Source organism: Dermacentor albipictus, chromosome 1 (assembly GCF_038994185.2).
Source record: "Dermacentor albipictus isolate Rhodes 1998 colony chromosome 1, USDA_Dalb.pri_finalv2, whole genome shotgun sequence".
Classification (NCBI taxonomy): Eukaryota; Metazoa; Arthropoda; class Arachnida; order Ixodida; family Ixodidae; genus Dermacentor; species Dermacentor albipictus.
In genome coordinates this window covers 254570396-254592501 of record NC_091821.1, presented here as the reverse complement: position 1 = coordinate 254592501, position 22106 = coordinate 254570396, and the positions used below count along the sequence as shown (strand labels likewise).

At 42.6% G+C, this 22106-nt stretch overlaps 1 protein-coding gene across 2 annotated transcripts in view; it reads right to left on the bottom strand.

Moving 5' to 3' along the window:
- The window catches only part of LOC135901499 (eukaryotic translation initiation factor 2-alpha kinase 3-like), a 100758-nt gene that overhangs the window by 16712 nt on the left and 61940 nt on the right, over positions 1 to 22106 (bottom strand). For both annotated transcript variants that reach the window (XM_065431296.1, XM_065431303.1), the window contains exons 13-16: positions 21428 to 21571; positions 18001 to 18409; positions 10487 to 10636; positions 9100 to 9285 (exon numbers count right to left, since the gene is read on the bottom strand). In XM_065431296.1, the coding sequence (XP_065287368.1) occupies positions 9100 to 9285; positions 10487 to 10636; positions 18001 to 18409; positions 21428 to 21571 (889 nt within the window). The remainder of the gene's footprint in view (positions 1 to 9099; positions 9286 to 10486; positions 10637 to 18000; positions 18410 to 21427; positions 21572 to 22106) is intronic.

The following is a 22106-nucleotide window of genomic DNA, read 5'->3' as shown; positions in this document are numbered from 1 at the left end:
GAGAGAAAAAGCAAAATTGGTCAAGAAGAAACAGGTCAACTTTGAGGCAGTAAGGGTAAAAGCAGACAAATTCAAGCTGGTACTTGCAAACAAATATGCAGCCTTAGAACAGAGAGATGGTGATGACATAGAGCTAATAAATGAAACAGTAACTAGGTTAGCTTCAGAGGCAGTAATTGAAGTGGGAGGCAAGGCACCAAGGCAACCAGTAGGCAAGCTCTCCCAAGTAACAAAGGACCTAATAAAGAAACGACAAAAAATGAAAGCGTCCAACTCAAGAGATAAGATAGAATTCACAGAACTGTCAAAACTGATCAAGAAGGCGAAATTAAGTAATATTCGAAACTATAATGTGAGAAAGACTGAATAAGCCATAAAAAAATGGACGCAGCCCGAAATCAGTGAGAAAGAAACTTGGCATAGGACAAACCAAGATGTATGCACTAAAAGATAGGCAGGGTAATATCAGCAGCTTCGAAGATGTAGTAAAAGCAGCAGAAGAATTCTATACTGACCTGTACAGTACCCTGAGGAGTCAGGGTACCTCAATTACAAACAATAATGAACAGGATACAGAAACTCCTCTTATAACTAGTGATGAGGTAAGAAGGGCCTTGCAAGACATGAAACAAGGAAGAGCGTTAGGCGAGGATGGAATAACAGTCGATTTAATCAATGATGAAGGAGACATAATGCTTGGAAAACTGGCGGCTTTTTATATGACATGTATATCGACTGCAAGGGTCCCAGAAAACTGGAAGAATGCAAACATTATACTACTCCACAAAAAGGGGAAAAATTATAGGCCCATTAGATTACTTGCACAGTACAATATAAACTATTTACCAAAATAATCTCCAATAGAATAAGGGCAACACTGTAGTCAACCAAGGGAACAGCCTGGCTTCAGGAAGGGAAACTCTACAATGGATCACATCCATGCTATAAATCAGGTTATCGAGAAATCCGCCGAATATAATAAGCCTCTATATATGGCTTTAATAGATTACGAAAAGGCATTTGGTTCAGTAGAGATACCAAAAGTCATAGCGGCATAACGTAATCAAGGAGCACCAGAACGCTTACGTAAATACCTTGGAAAATATCTACAGAGGTTCTACAGCTGCCTTAATTCTACACAAAAAAAGCAGGAAGATACCTATAAAGAAAGAGGTCAGACAGGGAGACACCATCTCTCCGATGCTATTCACTTTGTGCTTGGAAGAAGTAGTCAAGCTATTAAACTGGGAGGGCTTAGGAGTAAAGATCGATGGCGAATATCTCAGCAGCCTTCGGTTTGCCGACGACATTGTTCTATTCAGCAACAATGCAGTCGAATTACAACAAATGATTGAGGACCTTAACAGAGAGAGTGTAAGAGTGGGGTTGAAGATTAATATGCAGAAGACAAAGATAATGATAAATAGCCGAGCAAAGGAACAAGCGTTCAGGATGGCCAGTCGGGATCTAGAGTCTATGAAGGAGTACGTTTACCTAGGTCAATTAATCACAGGGAACCCTGATCATGAGCAGGAAATTCACAGAAGAGTAAGAATGGGTTGGATTGCATACGGCAAACATTGCCAGCTCCTGACTGGAAGCTTACCATTATCATTGGAAAGGAGGGTGTACAATCAGTGCATTTTACTGGTTCTGACATATGGGGCAGAGACTTGGAGACTGACAAAGAAGCTTGAGAGAAAGTTAAGGACCACATAAAGAACGATGGAACGAAGAATGCTAGGCATAACTTTAGGAGACAGAAAGAAAGCGGTTTGGATCAGAGAGCAAACGGATATAGACAATATTCTAATTGACATCAAGAGAAAAAAATGGAGCTGGGCAGGTTATGTAATGCGCAGGTCAGATAACCATTGGACCATTAGGGTTACAGAATGGGTACCAAGAGAAGGGAAACGCAATCGAGGATGACAGAAGACTAGGTGGAGCGATGAAATTAAGAAATTCACGGGCGCTAGTTGGAATCGGTTGGTGCAGGACAGGGGTAATTGGAGATCGCAGGAAGAGGTCTTCGTCCTGCAGTGGACATAAAACAGGCTGATGATGATGATGATAAATTAAGTTTAGAAGCCACAATTTCAAAATCCGCTTGCATTATACCATTTATCAGACATGCAGCTTCCTACTGAAAAAAAATTTGATTTTAGCTGCTCTGAGTGCTCAGATATCAACACCAGCAGGTTGCACGAGTAAAAAAATTTACTGTAACAAAATCATTGAAAACAGGACACACAATAGGAGGAGTTTCGTTCTTACTTGCCCAAAATAGTGATGCATGAAGTGAGATACTTTACAGATTAGTGCAACAAGAGATAAATTTAGAAAATGTCAGTTTTAAAAATGTTATGTTCTGCATTTTCATGATGCCCCAACCCTCTATGCTCTAGTATGTTGCTCATCCCAATGTAATGGTTGAATATTGTCAGCCCAATGTGTTCATTGGTCATTATTTTCCAGCAGCTTAACATTAAATACAGAGCTTGAATATAAATAGGCGACAAACTATTGCAACTTTTTCAGGCCACTGTCCATAACTAGTCGATACTCTTGCCATATCATTTAATTCTTGGTGAAGCAAGTAATGCGACGAACATACACTCAGGGTGTCCACTTCTAACTTTGCTCACTTTTCCAGACTACGTACATGCATTTTACGGTCACTTATTCCGTGTGAGAAACATTCGTGGGACACGAAAAGAGACAATGCTGATTGCAGTCGTAGATCACAACCAAATGTGGAAAAGGTGCTTTGCACATGACAGGAAGGGAAAGACAAACAGCAAGAGCCACCAAGCACATCACAGCACTCACAAGGGCTAGCATCTTTCCTACTGCTCTCTGAGACAACTGTTACGGGTGCACATTGCACACTAAAGGTGCCCACTGTGGGGAGCATGTGATCACAGGCATGTGAGATGCTAAATTTTGCTAAATTTTGCAAAAATGCAAAATATTTTCTGTTCTTTTATTTATCTATATATATAAAAAAAGAAGTTATGCAGATCTTACTGATTGTAGGAATTGGTTAAGTGAACTTTTCAAGTTCATTATACTGCTGTGGGCAACTGAGTGCCAGTGCATCATGGGACTGCTGAGTGCATGCTGTGTTCACTTCGTCAACGCAGCCCTGTGCCCTAATCAGCACTGTGCCCTTAATTTCTTCACCCTTTGACATTATCACTTGGGCTAAACAATTGGCACATGCTACAATGCAGCCCACTTACAACGATATCAAGAAGAACGAAAAATCCAATCGTTATAGCAATTATCGCTATATCTGGACTGCCGTAAAAGAAGAAAAAAAGAAAAAAGCTGCCAAACATGCCTTCGTAGCTCCGAAACTAAGTTTGCCACTTATGATAAAGAATTGACACTGTAATAAGAAAGCTGTGAAAAATTAAACTTTCATTTACACCTCTAAACAGCGTGTCAAGCATTAGGCGTGCTGAAGTAGTCAGAAATCTGCACCTGCTTTCACGGAAGTTCCAGGCTCACAACCACAGTGTGCACGGAACACTAGCGGCTAAAATTTAGCATGCGTAAAATCAATGAGTGACTCTATCTACGACAGTGCACTTTTCGTGAACTTTGGGGTTGGTTTAAATGTCAATCTCGTTGCCTCCGTCGCACAACGCCGCCGTCTGTCGCGACAACGATTGCCCCATCGGAGAACCTTCGCAGAATGAGGCAGAGCTATCGGTGGCCGTATTCTATAATGGTTTGCTTTGGAACTGGTTCGCTCTCACTAATGCCATGGTCGGCACTTCGTTGTCGTCATCCCTGGTGGGCGGGGCAACAAATTTGTTGCCAACGGATTTCGTTGTCGTCACACAGGTTGTGAATCATCTGAAAAGGAACCCGTCATTTGCTACGAGAGGAACCACAGAGAAGTGGTTCACTCGAGGGTCATGCGTGGTGATGAGTATGATCTTGAGGGTTGCTAGGGACACCGTGGCCGTCTGCTAGTCTTGCGCTGGCCGGCGTGTCGAGAGGGATGCCAACTGTGGCTCTTTTGGTTGTGTTGCTGGCGAGTGTTGGCCAAAGACAACGGTGTGATGAGAGGCGACGGTGCGATGGTACGACATGAGTGAAGGAGAGTTCTGAAGACACTTTAGGCGCCCCAAAAACATAATGCGATGGATTTATGACGAGCTAGAATATCGCAGACCACAAGAATTAGTAACGTTGACACTACAACGTTTTTTTCTGCGACTTGAGTGCTGTGCATGCTATTTGTTCATCTTTTTTTCTTTTTTTGTTACGGGTTGTTTTCAGCAGTGCGTCTGGAATGTAGAAGCTATTGGGTTGTCGCAACCGTCAGTCAGTCGCATCATTATCGCCGTCGCTAGGATCATTACAGTTGAGGGAAAAGAAAAAGGGGTGTGAGATTTCTCTCCACGCTGCAGGAGAAAGCCGCAGTCAAGAATGCTTCCTTGATCGCAGCAAGGTTCTCGAAGTTGTGGGATATGTAACCAGAGCTCTCATCGCAATCGTCCACCCTAAGAAGCTCAGCCATGGCTAAACGAAATCCTATTAGAGCCGTGACCCACATACAGTGAACCGCTTTGATTGCTTAACATATGGCGCCAAAAAAATGGCTACAAAATAAAAATAAATCAGCACAGAAAAATTAAAGCATTAGCTTTCTGCGTCAGATGCTCAGTTATTACTGGAAATTAAATGCGCAAGTGTTGTATACAGACCAATATTTTTTTACTGAACTAGCAACATCCTTCAATTACTATATAGCCCCCAAAGTACAAACAAAATGATGACGTGACCTTGCGACAGAACGCCGCTCGTTCATTGGTCTCCCTCGTGCCACGACATTCCATTCTTTCTCCGAGTGATGTCACATTGACATAGCAGCCAGACCAAATGGGTTACAAAGCGAACCGTCACAGAATCCGGCCCCTGGTCTCTATTATCACGCACTTGGGCTGCCTTGCGCTGGTCCTCAGAAACTCCTCTATCGAAGCACCACCTATTTTATCGCCCGATCGACGTGCTCCCAAAGTTCGGCGATGTCAGCAGCTGCCACCGTGTTGGCATGTGTTGGTTTCACACATGAGGGTTTTGCCCAAGCGCACAAAGCCCGCCGTTTCCGTTCATTGGCATGGCTATTGATTCCAGCCTTCATGATCATGGCGTTCATGGTTTTCAGAATTGTTGATATCATCGACTGCACGAGCTAGTACTTTGAGTCTTGCAAAATTTACAGCTTCGTCTCAAGCGACACAGCTTTGCGCATTGTCGGGGCACCTACCACTGCTTCTGCGGCGCATTTCCCCGCTCGCTGAGGAAGAGAGGGAGATTATAGAAAAGGAGCGCAGGCATTGTTCTCTTCTCACTCTTTCTTTTTTTTTTGTCTTTTCCCTCTGGACGCCTGCCGGCAATGCGGACGCGAAACAGCTGGTGCCATCTTGTGGCACGCCGCACCAGCTTGCGATGCTCTCCGTGGCTTTCGTAAGTGGCACGCTGGCAGGATGCGATGCGCAGTAATGGCAGCAGACAGGAACTCGCGTAGAGAAACCTTTCACCCCATCTCGGTTAAGACGAACTTAGCAAAGGAAATTTTACCATTATTCTGCATGGAAAATGCCGCTCAAGAGGCAGCATTTCGACCATTATACCCGATATGCAGTGAATAACATATCTCATAGCCCTTATATTATTTTCTCATATATATCTTCTCATAGCCCTAATGGATAAGTTGCTACTTTGAAGTCAACTCATCGTTATAACAGATATATCATTATGTGTTGTATCCTTATAAGTGGACTGCACTGTACTAGCTTTTCTCACACCCCCTTCCTCCCTCTTGGCACCATTTCTCCTCTCGCTCCCACAGAATCCTCTCCACAGTTCAAACACCCATGACCACAGCATCTAAACCTATGGGACACCACTATGAAAGGTGAAGTGACCCTAAAAATGCGAAAAAAGCAACCTCTGTAGTAACCCAGTCCAATCACTAACAAAAGCATCAAAACCCATGAAACACTTTTTGAACATAGAAAGTGCTGCTGATATGTTAAAGAAGCTCCTACGAACATGTGAGCCAAATAATATTGCACTGCATGTAGCAGGGGATTTACAATCTCATGTCAAAAGCAGTTAAAAATCACTTGCCCACTCCTTCACCATGTTGTCATGCAACGTCGTTGCAAGCAGTGAATGCCACAACAGCTATTGGATGATTTCGTGATCATTTGAGTTAAATAAGTGGAAAATAAAATATATATGCCTGCAATATCAAAAAGAAAAACCATTTCATCTTTGCACTGACATGACAGTTGTGCATTGCTGTGTCTACTGCGTGTGGCCTCCGAGGTGAAAAGTGTAGCATAGATACCACGGCCACCACGGAGTGCTGCCACGCGCCATCTTGGCACCGAGACAACCAACCTTTGGCCAGGGGCAGGCGGAGCATTGCTCCCTTGCACCCACTTGCCATCTCCCCTGTGTAGCTTCCAGCGCGCTAGTGGAAATGAAATGAGACAAAAAGTCCCCCCTTGTTGGTCCGATAACTACGTCCAACTTCGCTTCTGCTTGAAGGATTAGAAACATTTTTGCGACAGGAGATTTGTGAGGAGACGTAATTTAATAGTTATGTCATTCTATGATTAGTAGAAAAGTGTTCCAGAGCCCCTTTCACAAATTTTCATGCTCCTGAATGAATTAGGGTGTGTGTACATGCACAGGCAACATGAAACTGCTATGCTCACTGCGATTACATATTGACACGTGTACTTATCTTTATCAAGCGACCATGTTTGGCCGCCTAACAAATGTTATCGTGCAGCGCAGGACGCGCCTGCATGTAAAAGAAGCTTCTGGCATGTTATCGTTGGTTCCCTCCAATATCTTTCACTGCAACATGTGTAATCTGATTGCATGTATGTGCGACGCGAATAGTGCAGAACTTTGTGGAAGGCACGCGGGTCCCATCGGTTAATCTGGAACATTCCACGACTGATCAGATTTTCGACGATCGCCGACTGTGTTCGCCGCTATCGTTGTGCTTTCAGTGTAGCCTGTTTTGTGGGCACAGGTTCGCCCAATAAAAGCTAGTTTTGTCTTTCACAGTACTGCTACTGTGTTCTTTGATGTCACGACCACGTGACAATATAATACTGACAGCAGAAGAATTTTATAGTGAATTGTACAGTACCTACAACAGCCGTGTAACCGTAATTGGACGTAGTGACGAAGACGGAAGTTCCATGTGTAACCAACGAAGAGGTTCGAAGCGTCTTGCAAGGACAGGTTCAATAAGCAATGTACAATAAGCGCCTTGCAGGTCAGTGACAGCTGTGCAGTGTTCCCGCCTTTGGCGGTGGACGATGCATCTGTGGCACGCAAAACAGCCATATGTGAAGACAGGAAAGAAGTGACTGCTGTGAGTAATTAAGGGAAGAACCGTCCTTACGGCAGATATCTGTGTGCTCCTCAAGGGACGCAGGGAAGTGAAGGTTGGTGGATGCGGTGCAAGAGTCAACAAGGCTCGACAGAAGAACCTACGCCTGCGCACACATCAAACGGCTGACAGTCGCGCGTAGACCAAGTCAATGTGCTAGCCGCGCACATACACGCTTACTGTTCGGCACTGCAGAACTTTGTTTCCGTGAAGCTTCTCTCATCGTGAGAACAGTACTGTATCCCTAAGGCCGCAGTCGGTGTATTTAAACGCGTAACGACGTTCTCCTCTGCTGGCCTCTTTGTGGGCCCGCTGTGGCTCGTCACATCTCCACAGTGCGCGCCCGCCCGAAACTTGTTCAATAAAGCAAAACGATTTCCATAAAGCCACGACCAGCATACGTGTTTGTTCTCGTAAACTGCAGATGGGCTAGCCATAGGTCGTGAGGTGCGTAAAGGGGGCTGCCGGGCATAGCCTGTGCATACTTGCAGTGCAGTGAGAATGCAGAGCTTTATTTTCAGAAAATCCGGCAAAGGAGACCGGCGACACAGTCTAACTTGCGGAGTTCAATATGAACTTCTTTCAACGCTAGCGCACAATACTCGGGCGAAAGGGCTTGGACAACGGTATCGCGATGGTACACAGCGCGAGTGGTTCCGTTGGTCGGATCACTACGGCGCGCACGTCCGCCCAGCCCGACCTGGTTGGGCGCTGAAGGCGAGGAACGTAAACGCGACAGGAGAATCTGCCCCGACAAGGTGCCGGCGTAACGCCAACTTCCGGCGTCACTGAGCTCTACAGAGAGTGACGTCAAGGCCTCTCCTCAGTTTTTCTTTCATCCATGGGAGTACCCAATATCCCCTTTAATGAGGTCGACTGTTATTGCATCTTCTCTATCCGATTTTCCCGTGAACCTGTCCTTGCAAGACGCTTCGAACCTCTTCGTTGGTTACACATGGAACTTCTGTCTTCGTCACTACGTCCAATTACGGTTACGCGGCTGTTGTAGGTACTGTACAATTCACTATAAAATTCTTCTGCTGTCGGTATTATATTGTCACGTGGTCGTGACGTCAAAGAACACAGTAGCAGTACTGTGAAAGACAAAACTAGCTTTTATTGGGCGAACCTGTGCCCACAAAACAGGCTACACTTAAAGCACAACGATAGCGGCAAACACAGTCGGCGATCGGCGAAAATCTGATCAGCGGGTCAAGCACGTTGGCTTTTATAGATCAGTCGTGGAATGTTCCAGATTAACCGATGGGACCCGCGTGCCTTCCACAAAGTTCTGCACTATTCGCGTCGCGCATACATGCAATCAGATTACACATGTTGCAGTGAAAGACATTGGAGGGAACCAACGATAACATGCCAGAAACTTCTTTTACATGCAGGCGCGTCCTGCGCTGCACGATAACATTTGTTAGGCGGCCAAACATGGTCGCCCGATAAAGATAAGTACACGTGTCAATATGCTACATGCATACACACATATCCTAGTACAAAAGAAATTGCAATGAACTGCTACATATTTATAATCGCATGCAAAGGAAACTGGTCCTCACTTACACAGAAACTGAATACTCTATTGAAAAGCTGTCTTCTATCATTGACCTAATGCAGACAAAGTAAAAAATTAAGCCCACTGAGCCCACCTGTTCTGGGCTCATGTACAGCTGGGTGCCCACTTGGTCAGTGAGGCGTCCCGACTTGCTGGAGAAGGGATCTTCAGAAGGTGCCTTCAGCGGGGTCGCTACGACTGAGCCACCCGTCAAAGCGGTCACCAGGCCAAAATCTCCCACCTTGATGGCATCATCCATGGCAAAAAAGATGTTCGAGGGCTGTGCCATGTGTACAGAAAAGGAAGTCAGAGTGTGGATGACAAAACGAAGAATGTCTTTGCACTATACCAGTGCTAGCGGATGGGACATCAGACGAAGGTGACACTATATGGCGCTGATCAGCACCGTATTGTGCCACCTTTGTCTCGTGTCCTGTCTCCTAGTGTTGGTTATCACACAATGAAAAAATTGTGCAGATACCAACGACGGTCAATGTAAGTCAATGGCCAAACACTTCAAGAAAGTTAGTATTCACTTTTTTAAGGGATGGTGCACTTGACAACATACGTCTGTTGCAGTGAGGATACTTTGGCAGTGTTTGACGTAGTAGTTCTGCGGAAACCCGCAAGGTGGAGAGAAGCAGTGAATAAAGGGAAAATCGGACATCCACCCGTTCGTAGCAATTGCTACAAAGGAAACCCATATAGGTTCCTCGAAAGAAAAGTCTCAGAGTTGAAGAAAAATTCGTCTTGGTCGGTAAGCTGGGAGTTGCTGTCAATTTGCTTAACATTTTTGATGACGGCACAGAAATGCCTGCTCAATGCACTTATGCTGCAGATGAAGATCAAAGTTATCAATGACTTTGAGAGAGGTTGCTTCATTAAAACAGCAATTAAAATTTTTTTTTTGTAATTATGTTTTGTGCTTCTAGCACTAGTGCTTGTAAAAGAAGCTTTGTAAAAGCTTGTAAAAAGAAGCTTTGTAAGAAGATCTGCTACACCTATTATCTACTGTTGAGTATCAGCCCTTTTAAAAAAAAAATCTTTAGTGGCCTTGAGCTCAATTTCTCGGTAAATGGAACTCCTGATAAATGGAACCGATTCCCCCGGTCTCTTGAAGTTTCATTTAACGAGAGTCCACTGTACAACAGAACCTGACATAGTAAATAGTTACCAAACTGAGTAAAGAAAGATGGAGGGCAGTGGGAAGAAAAAACACATCACTAGACAAAATATCACTTGCAAACAGCAGACAAGACAATATAAGCAGAAACAACAGTGACATCTTACCACCTTTTTGTTTTATTGGCAAACAACATCTGATCTTTTCACTCCAAATGCTGAAGCATGATAAAATTGTTAAACAATAAAAAGAAAAACTCAATGTTCTTTTCTAACTGAACATTTAAAGCATTTTATTGTATCTGAGAGCTGCCATGCTTAAACACATGACGAGTAAAGTTTTTGAAATGCCAACACACCTTGAGATCTCGGTGAATCAAGCCATTTTCATGGACATATTCCACTGCACTGACGATTTGGTAGAATATGTCGAGAACAGACTCATAGTCGCGATCAGTAGAATGGGCATGCAGCCATTCTTTCAGGCTTTCTTTCTTGCATAGCTGCATCTGCAGGCCACACACAACAAAAATGAAAAGAATATTGCCAGCTTACTTAATGAAGGTAGTATTCACCACTTTCTAAATGTCATAAAGCATGATGCACAAAAAAACCAGACAGGTATGTTGGAATGCATGCAGGTTTTCCATTGTAGCGCTGTAAGAAAGGGTTGTTTCAGCACAAGTACTTATTCTAAAAAAGACAAACAAAACAGTTACTGTAATTACCACAGCCTTTGTTCTAAAGAACAATTCTGACGTATGTCTATGCTGTTAATGCATGAAAAATTTCAGTTTTGTTTGAACTCGTGAGTGCGACATGTTCACAGGCTCATAAACACTCAACAGTACCTGTGCAGTGCAACTGCATTGGCTGCTGCCATCTGCTATTACTTGCCTTTCAGCCTTCTGTTCTTAATAGCAGATGACATGCTTGTTAGCATATAAAAGGCACTGTCTAGATTTCCTCAGGAAACTGACGTTTGCCAGAGACGCAATGGTTTCAGCTTCAAGCTAGAAGAAAACATTAGTGCTGCTGATAATAAATGTATACTTGACTTTTGGCCTTATAACTAACCACTGTAAAGGGTCTATAGTGTGAATAATCAGGCAGTAAGATTAAAACAAAAGCGTTAACTTGAACAAATGGATAGAAAAAAAGAAAGAAAGAAAGACAAGGTACAAATACAGGCTGTCCCAGCTAACGTTAGCCAAGATGTTAAAATAAGTTAAATGTTTTAGTAAAGATCGCGACTTCTAATGGGAAAGCTTCTATTGTTTACTAAAACAGCCCTCTGAATCCTTTTCCGCACGTTATCACTTTTGTAGTTATTCTTACTCTGCCTTACTTGGAGTGTGCAAAATACAGAGTGCCGCAAGTTTACATGTCCGTGCACCGCAACACTAGATGCCTCGAAGGTGATGGTAAGGCCGTAACTTTGTTACTTGCATGACTTGGCATACGCATCATCATTGCATAGGCTGCGACCTTCAGTTGGAACAACATGCTCACGATTAGTGGAAGCCAACGCGGACAGCTTGCCACTTCCAAGCTATTGCAGAGCCAGGTAATGAGTGGAGTTAATTGCTTTATATCGTTTTTTGGGTCACCGCTGTCATGGTGCGCAGGTATATAAACAATTCGGCATTTTCTGCATTGCACCTGTATGAGTAAAGCGCAGAAAAAATAATTATGCAAGACATAGTATGCTGACAATGACTGAATGTGAAGTTTTAGGGTGCAATAGAAGCTTTCTTAGTAGAAGACATGCCCATTACTTGCATGAGAAATCAAAATGTACAATTAACGAATTAAAACAAAAATAAATAAAATAAGTTACTTTACAGCACATATTGCAATTTACGAATTACAGCCAGTGAGTTCGCAAAGTATATCCACTTAAAACAAATTTTCAGGATGACACCAGTTTCAAGATATTAATTCCCAAAACGTGCAAGGAAATACACGAGTATTCCAGTTGTTTTCATGCCTTAATGCGTAAAGAAAAAGTAAGTGGTAAAATAGTGCATTTTTACTGCAAGTTTCATGATGCATATCTCAAAACCTATGCGATCCCAGAATTCCTTGCGAACCCGCTGGCTACAATTCAAAATGTGAAATATATGCCGTAAAATCACTAATTAAGAAGTTAATTAGTGCCGTTTTTTCTTAATTAGTTGATATTGCATATCAATTTCTTGTGCAAGTAATGTCGAACACTTTGAGTCATTCAGCTCAAGGACTATAAGTACGCTGTCTGCCATAGGCAATTTATAAAAATCTGTATGGTAAAGACAAAATGAGAGAGAGAGAGAGAGAGAGAGAGAGAGAGAGAGAGAGAGCACCCACTAGATTAAATCAGTTCCTTTTTTCTCATTTCTATGCCTTTCTGCACCTTCATGTTTCCAATGTATCTACTTTGGGCATCTTTGCAATAATATTCGGCCAAGTGGGCTACATATATGTGACTTCATAACTTGACACAAATCCCTCTGATGCAGCATGTTCTTGCTGCATCACATAAAGTTCAATGCTGGGTATTATTCATGCACCAAATAAAAAGGAAACTTATATGTTATTTTTAAAATAGGGTTCAAAATGAATATTTTGAAGCAGCAGTGTAGTCTGAAGCTACACTAATAAAGACGAGTACTAAATTAGCACAAAATAGCAAATGAAATCAATTAATAATAGAAAGCTTCGATGCTCAAAAACTCCACCAGATCATGAGAAGTCAAATACAAAATAACATATAACATGCACTATATGTGCCATGTTTAAATATACATATGCACAATGTGCCATGAAAATATTAAACGACGATTTACATACAGTTCATGTTCTATGAAGAAAAGAATATTACAGAAATGAGACCAAAAAGCTTTTGTTTGATAAATGCATTAAGTTACCACATCATAGGATACAATTGAAATGGCCATTGGTAGCGGTGCAAAATAATTTTTTGCACATTTTTTTTTTGAAAACTAACTTCAAAATTCAAATGTCACCCGGACAGGCCTGGCTTATAAACAAATTAACACACATAAAGGGCACTTATACAGGGCACTTCTTCATTCTTTCTAGCTGCATCAAATTTTAAGAATTAGCACAATATCACTATACTTTTGATTCCGGAAGTATGCTAAAATCCATTGAAAATTATTGTGAACTGTGATTCTGATCTTGTACTTTACCATGTTATATACCTGTCTGTTATTTTGCCAAGCCTGTAATATTATGCGTTTGCTCGTGTGCATTTTTTCTGTAACTACCCCACTCCTGCTTGGGCCATTTTTTGGCCTGCAGTATTCTCTAAATAAATAAATAAATAAATAAATAAATAAATAAATAAATGTTATTTGTCCAGATTGGCAGCCTCTATATCAGCGGTCTCAAACATGCGGCCTGCAGAACTCTCAGGTGTGGCTTGTGTGACCTCACTAAATAGTGCTCCCCCTCTTTCCCTTCGACTGCGCTGCTGACCATTTACTGACTCGCCCAACTCTCAGTGCTCTTTTTCATAGCGAAGTAGATGTAGTAGTTCTCAAGCTAGAAAAATACAAACACTGGTGATGAAATAACCAGCACAGACTTTCAAACCAATAATAGCACACTAACAAGATTAGGTATGACAAAACGTGACTACGGTCATTCTTCTGCTCGAAAGCAGGTGCAGGTGTGATACAACTTTCACCCCCCAAACATATAATAAAATGAGCGGGTGAGGCAAATGTGAAGGAAGACATGTACAGAAGTGCCCTTGCCTCCGCTTACATAGCAGGCAGTTTTGCAAACCGCCATTTCACTGAATCATGTTACACCCGCACTGACCCATCGGCATGCTGTGTTCAGGATCTGTGCTTGCCAATTGCGCCGCTTGTTTGTGTGTGCAAGCATACAGCCTGCTACATGATGCTAGAGTGATGCAGTTCACGCAACACAACAGATTCCACCAGAAAACAAAGGCCAAATGGTGTTGCAAAGTCACCGTGAAAAACGGAAGACGGAAGCAGTAGAAGTGTTGTCATGTAACGATGATCATGATGATGTGCAGCGAATGGCAAGAACTACCTGGAACCATCTTGGAGCATTTTGCTGAACTATAGGCCCACGGTAATTGACGCAAATTCAGGGGTGCGATCATTACGCAAGTTAAATTTCCCACAAAAAAGAAAAATTTTTGTTTCATCCCGCATTTGCTGCAGGATGACAACAGGTCAACAAATAGGCGGCTGCCGCTTTATGTAGTGCGGGACACCAAAACAAATATGGCGGCTGGTGGAGCAAGCTGAACGTGCCGAACGCGATTTTCTTTCTTCTCGTGAGTACATTACGTGCATTGAAACAGTTTCTTCCGTATCAGTAATGAATAATATCATTAATATCGGCAAGTTTGCAGCAATAACGTAGCCATCTCCACTTTGAGGGGACAGAAACAGATGGGCGCGCTTAGCGCTCGTCCCGTGTTCCTGCTTCATCCTTGCATCGTTCTTGCGCTAAGTATCCCAGCTTGCGCGCTTAGCTGCCAGTGACACAGAAGCACATGGCGGGCATGCTGTGGAAACTGCGGCATTTGTCTTCACTACTATCCTAATACGGCATGTTTCCGCTAAGGGAGGGCGAATATCTTTCTTTCTTTCTTTCTTATTTATTTATTTATTTATTTATTTACAAATACTGCTATCTCATTTAGAGACATGGCAGAGGTGGGTTACATAACTTATGAACGCATGTCAACTAACATGGTAAGGCAGTTCTTTCTCAAATTGATTAGTTTGCAATGATCGCAGAGAACCATGTAAGTTATTCCATAATTCAACAGCGTGTGGAAAAAAAGAAAACTTGTAGCAATCTAGTTTTGCAACGAAGGGATCTATGTTTAACGGGTGAGTACGTCGGGTTACTCGCGCAGTAGGTGTGGTTAGCTAGATAGGCGCTTCAATGTTAGTCGATCCATGTACGATTTTGTGCAGCAGGATTAGGCAGTCACACGTGCGACGAAACGACAACGGGTCCAGTGATAAAGCGTGTGCGTGGGATGACGGTGAAAACATACGGTCGTAATGGCCATAAATAAATCTAACAGGTTTTTTCTGAATGGATTCTAGTTTGGAAATATCCTTTATGCGATAAGGCGACCACACTACAGAAGCATACTCTAAAACAGGTCTAATTTGTGATTTATAGGCCGTAAGCTTGCACTCTTTAGTGCCGTGTTTTAAAGTTAGTTTTAGGCACCCTAGTTTTCGCATCGCTTTAGAGTAGAGTATATTGATGTGATTATGCCAACTAAGGTTAGTTGTGATAGTAAGTCCAAGGTATTTGAACTTGTTAACTTCGTTAATACTGTATCCTTGTGTGCTGTACGTAAATTTTAGGGGCTGTTTCTTATTAGTAAAAGACATTGCCACAGTCTTGCTGAAGTTAATGCTCATCTGCCATATGTTACTCCACTCTGAAAAGGATGAAAATACGTTATTAAGCACTTCTTGATCACGAAGAGTATGAATGATAGAATAAATCATGCAATCATCTGCGTAAAGACATATTTTCACTTGTGTGTTTCTGGCTACTTCAATAATGTTGTTAACATATATGATGAGTAGGAGTGGCCCAAAGACTGAGCCCTGCAGCACCCCTGACATGACCTGAGCTATAGAAGAGGTTTTGTAATTAAAAGTGATGGATTGGAAACGCAGGTGCAGGTAATCGGATATCCAGTCAAGTAGTTTATTACCAGGAAAGATTGCAGCAAGTTTTAGAAGCAATTTTTTATGGCTTACCGTGTCAAATGCTTTTGAGTAGTCGATAAAGATGGCATCAAGCTGACCGCGGTTATTTAATGATGTAGCTATGTCATGTGTGAATTCTAATAACTGCGTTGCTGTAGAAAATCCTGCTCGAAAACCATGCTGCTGTGGAGACAGAAAGTTATTTGCCAATAAATATTGAATGATGTGCTTATGGATGATGTGCTCGCAACACATGGGCAGCAACGATATAGGCCTGTAGTTATTGATTAGCTGTTTGCTGCCAGATTTGAAGAGTGGAATAATGTTAGCTTGTTTCCAAACACGAGGAACTGTCGACATCTCAAGAGATTTGTTAAATATAACTGTCAAATACCGGGTGTTCCATTCAGAGTATCGCTGTAAAAATTTGTTTGGCACTACGTCAGCTCCAGAACTTTTTGTGGTATCAATTGTTAGTAATAAGTTGAGAACACCAGTATAAGTTATAACGAGAGTAGAAAGCTCTGGTAAAGTGTTGTTGACTCAAAAGGGGGATCGGCGCCGTCATCCTGACAAAATACAGATTGAAAGTAAGTGTTGAAAGTTTCGGAAATTATCACCCGATCAGAGCAAGGGCGATCGTTTATGGTGAATGATGAAGTGTCGTGAGCAGCCGGAGGCACCGTTTTCCAAAACTTTGACGGGTTTGCTTTCAAGAATGTTGATAACGTGGTTTCGAAATAGAAGTGTCTGGCTTCGTGCATTTTGGTTTTTAATTCGGACTGAAGCAGGTGCAGTTTTGAGCATTGGTTGCTACGACTCGCGTTTTTACGTTTGCGGAGCCTCTTGATGCGCCTGATAAGATGAATAATGTCCCTATTATACCAAGGGTGCCTCGGGTTGCGTTTCACCCACTTTTTGGGAACAAACAGCGAGATGCATTTCTTAACAATGTTGCAAAACATATCAAACAACTCGTCCACACTGCAAATGCTGCTACATTGAAAAAAACCGTCATAGGAGGATGATAGAATATCAACAATGGAATTGTCATCAGCATGGGAAAAAATCATTAACAATCCGAAAATCAGGTCTGTTGCGCTCACAAGTGACATCAACCTTCAGCAGAACTCCCTTGTGATCGGACAGGCCTTCTATGATTTGGCAGTCATATCCGTTTTGTAGTAACTTCTGGTCAAGGACAATCAGGTCTAGGATTGAGCTTTCGCGGGTTGTGCCACTAACAATCTGTGTCAGATCTAACGACAAAACCAAGTCAATAAGCGAGTCACAAATCGACCTGTCGCGACCATATGAAGCCAATGTGCTCCAGTTAATACAAGGGGTATTGAAATCACCAGCAAGGATCAATTTACAGTCATGAAGCTTGTGTTTTAATATATAATCGCAACAATCTGGAAATATAGTTTTTTTCAGAATCGGGAGGTCGGTATAAAGCGCCAGCAGCCACCACAAGATCACCTATATATAATTTGCACCATACCGACTCGGTGTTAGGAAGACTCGGTAGCACTACAAAATCAATGCCTTTGTGAATAAATATAGCTGTCTTACAAGCGTCGGCGTATGAATAGGGTACACTTCTAACGTATCAGTGCAAACGTGGCTGCTATTGTTGCCGCTCGCGGTTTGTTGCGTGCCCACAAGTTCAGACAAGAATTGAAAGGCGCCTGTTTTGTAGTTATTGTTTACCACAACCATTATAAAGCCTACACATAATAAAGGCACGTTTGGTTGTAGCTTTTTTTTGTCATGGAAGTGCAGAAAGTGATGGAAGGAATGAAATGGGGCATCTGCTTAAGAATGTTTGGTGCGTGCAGACCGCTTGGTTTGTCTTCAAGAGTCCCTTGCGTAGCATTCGACAGATGGTAAGCGCGGTCATTATTAGCTAGACTTGGCACACGACATATAGCTGCGGAAAGTTGTGAGTGCGATCACTACACAGGAAATTTAAAAAATATAATTTTGACAACAAAATTCAGAGGTGCGATCCTTATGCAAGTGCGATCATTATGCGAGTAAATACAGTAATTTTTTTCTTCAAATTTTTGCATCCCAAGGTGGTGTGTGTGGGTTATACACGAGAGTGGCTTATACACGAGTAAATACGGTATACATACCTGAATGTATAAGTAGACTTTCACAGGTGGTGGCTCAGTTAGTGACAAACTCTTTGGTCGGTCGCCATTTTGCTTGGGTTTAGAGGAAGATTTTGATATGGACTTCTCCTTGGCATTGTTGGAGGAGCGCTCAAACTCGATCAGTGAGTCATCTTCATCAGTGGTTGCATACGCAGAGAAAGGCATGCGCAAAGAATGGTCATCTGATGTGTGGCGATCAGTGGTGATGCCACTCGATGAAGAATTCATAGAAGACAGCACTGCACTGTTTCTGAAGTCCCCAAATGAAAACTGGTCCTCAAAAGGCCGCAACGGGTTGAATGGGCGTGTGGCATTTCCCCAGGAAGAGTCCTTTGCAGTCGATGTGGTAGTCTTATCAGAGTATGAGAAGGATGTGCATGTGTCAAAGCTGCAAAAGAAATGAAAACATTAAAAAAACAATAATGAACTGCAAAGAGGATAGCACATTCAAATAGAGCAGAAGTTAGCAGGCCACATTTGTATCAATTGTATCAATATGTTGCCCCACATAAGAAACCTGTTGGTCAATGTGGTCATCTTCACTGCCCTTTACAGTTTATCTGAAAATCATACCGGTTCAACCTTTGCCAATTTGGAGGACTAAATAGGTAATTTGAACTTCACATCTGATCTGAACCGAAAAATGGCATCAAAGTGTCATTACCTTGGCGGTATACAGTTGAACCTGGATATATCGAACCCACATATAACGAATTATTGTGTAGAACAAACACATGTAAAATCCCTTTAAAAAATTTTTTTAATAATAATTTTATTTTACATATCAAATTACCTATATATCGAACTTTTTTGTGATCTTCTTCAGATTAGATATATCCTGGTTCGACTGTACTTGACAGCACATTAGTTAATACCAGACAAGCACCAGAGTGTGGCACGTGTGGAAGGCTCCAAGTGTGATGCTGAATAAGCTCAGCAAGAATTATGATCAGAGCCTTTGTTCATCAATGATACCTCCTTAAGCAGAATATAATCTTTCACTGGAAATAGAGAAATAGCAAAATATTTTGCCTGAATTGGCTTAGCAGTGGAATGCGGATGCAGATAGACAGCTGTAACTAACATGGCTCTTCACCTATGCAGGCTGTTCAACAACCATAGTTGCATACTGTAATTGCGTACTATAAACTACAGAGTCACCGGCTCTCCTCAGCAGGCTTATTCGTCAGGGAACCAATGGTAGGGGAGGTCTTGGTGCACAAAAAGAAAAAGTTCATAAGCTGAGTGTGAAAAACTAGACAGAGGGACCAAATATCATTGACTTATAAAAAGTGGCAACTAAAAGCATGTGAGCAACTTTTAGTTGTTCATTATCCTCTCAGTACAACAATTAAAGCAGGCATGGCTATATATTGCAAATTGCTTCGCCACATGAGCTTACTTTCTCTGAAGGGTTAAAAAAAATTACACTCAAACCTCGTTATAATGAAGTTGAAAGGGGAGCCAAAATTACGAAATACTATTGTGCTGGTCTTTCGCACCCGCTTTCCACTTGGCTTGTGGCAGTAGAGCAGCACGTGGCACACAACACAGCGCTCGCGCTGTGCAATCGAGGATGCAAGTGAACTTCACTGCGCCAGCTTAGCTTGGCCGGCTCATAGCCTCCAAGATTGCATCAATGCCAATGAGAACTTGGAAGGCCACGCCCAGCTGCTAGTTCGTGTGGTGCGCCGCAGGGAGAGGGAGAAGTGAATGCACGGCCTGGACATGACCTCTGAGATTGCGTTTGCGAGATCTCCGAGGCCAGGCCCAGCTGCAGCTGCCTTCATGGTGTGCCGTAGGGAAAGAGAAAAGTGAATGTTGTACTAATGTACTAATCATTCGCACTGCCACACGCAGCCACGTACCATGGCGCAACTTGCGCAGGCTTGCACATGACCCCCGAGATTGTGCTAGGGAGATCTCGGAGACCACACCCAGCTGTGCCTGCTTATGTGGCGTGATGCACAGATGCGAATGCATTAATTTTTCGCACCATTGCATATAGCCACGCAGCATGGCATGGCTCATGCAACCAGGCATGCACAAGAGAGAGAGGTCAGTGCAGAAGTGCGATAGCGAGCTTGTGTGCAGGTGTGCAGCTATGTGCGGCGGTGCCAATGTTGCTTGACGACATGTTCGACTCAGGAGTTCTCAACTAGTGCGGCGAATGAGTACTGAACCCCACGAAAAGAACTTTACTCAGCGCGCAATGGTCGGGCATTTTTTGGTTTTGGAGATGCATCTAGTTCATTATATACAGTGGTAGGACAATTTCCCTTTGTTAAAACAAAGTCTTAAATGCATGGATTTCTATGGGGATTTTAAGGGGAATTTTACATCCTTTGGTACATCCATTATTTCATTATGTCCCATTTTGTTAAAGCAAGGTTCGAGTGTACAGCCTAGCTATAGAATCTGCAACGACTACAGCATTTACACACAGAAGCTAATGCTTTAGCTCACCCTCAAGGGCTGGCTAGGGAAATGACAGAAATTGCACATTTAGGCATGTACAGCCCATTACAAATATATACTGGCCAGCCAGCCATTGCCGGGAACAGCCGATTGGTCTTTAATTCCTCGTAATAGGCAGTACGATCCTTTACACAGATGGCCAGGTGTGAACAGTATAAGAAAACAAGTGCTATAGTGTGACTAATGCATGTGACTGGCAGTGTTATATACTTTGGAGGAATGTGTAATCCTGTGGGTAAATACAGACTTACCTGGGTGTTGTGAGCATACAAGAACACCTGCTCGACATCAGCAGCGTATGTGCGTTTTATCCAAATGAAACAATCCTGACAGGTGTGTTCTCATACACTGATGGAAAGGTCTATACATACCGCACAGGTTGTTTTCGTGAAGAAAACAGGTGACAAATAAATAAAATGCTGCCTTGGAAGCTGCAAGCTGCCCCTATTACACACCATTAAGCTGAAGTAATGGAACTGTGACAAGAGATTGTGATGTCTGCAGGAAGTTTTATTGGGTTAACTTCACATTTCTCACCCCTCCTCTACCATAGAAAAAAAGGGGGGGAGGGGCTAGGTGGGGAAAGAGGTGGGGCTTCGAAGAGGTATATTAGAGTTAGGCTATGACTTGGGATATTAAGCCACATTCAATCACATAAATATTCTAACATACATAATCTCAAATTTTCAAAACAAATTATTCATATAGATCACGTAACAAAACGTTATTAGACTTGTATCGAAATCTCGCATATGCATAACCTTAGCAACCATTATTTTTGGTACAGGGGAAAATTTCCAGCGAACTTTTGCGTATGCAATTACAAGCTCCATCTGCCTGAGTGCAAGAGACCAAATGGCATAGACAGATTGAAGATCATTCCACCTTTGTGGCAGTCAAGTGACAGGAGTATGAAATTCAAACCAACCTTCCACGCCACACATCATCCTGGTGTTCTTGCCACCCTGGAGGTGGGCTTTCCAGCCAAGCATTGTAGTATCGCACAATGCCTGAGTGATCCAACTTGGCCAGTGCCTTTGCCTCCCTCATCACCTTGTCGCGAGCCTCGGGGCTGCAACAACATTGCACATAAATTTAACACTAGTCAAACAATACAAACCTGACAATAGCAGTTGACAACCCCATTATAACAATTATTGGTTGTAACAATGACATTTTCGTGGCACCTGAATATTGTTATAAGTGGGTTTGATTGCATCAGTGCGTATGCTTAAAACGAATATTGAATATAATGAAGACATTTTCATGTCAGATGCAGCTTTGTTATAACAAGGTTCGACAGTATTGTTATTTGGCACAGAAAGGTGCTGAAATGGCATGAGATTACTTATAGTACTAGGTGTCAATGAGCCTTTTGATGGGACTGAGCTTTAGCGAAGTTATAACTGGGAAACATATGAATGAGAAATGTATCAGTAGGGTTCTACCGTACTGGAAACCCTGTCTACCAAGAAGACATTTCCAAATTCCCTGAGTTTTCCATGTTTTCCCTCAGTACCGTGATTTCCTGGTATGCACGCAATTTACCCAGGAGCAGACAGAATGCTCAGTAAGAGAGATGAGGTTATGTGGAGAAAAATACAGAT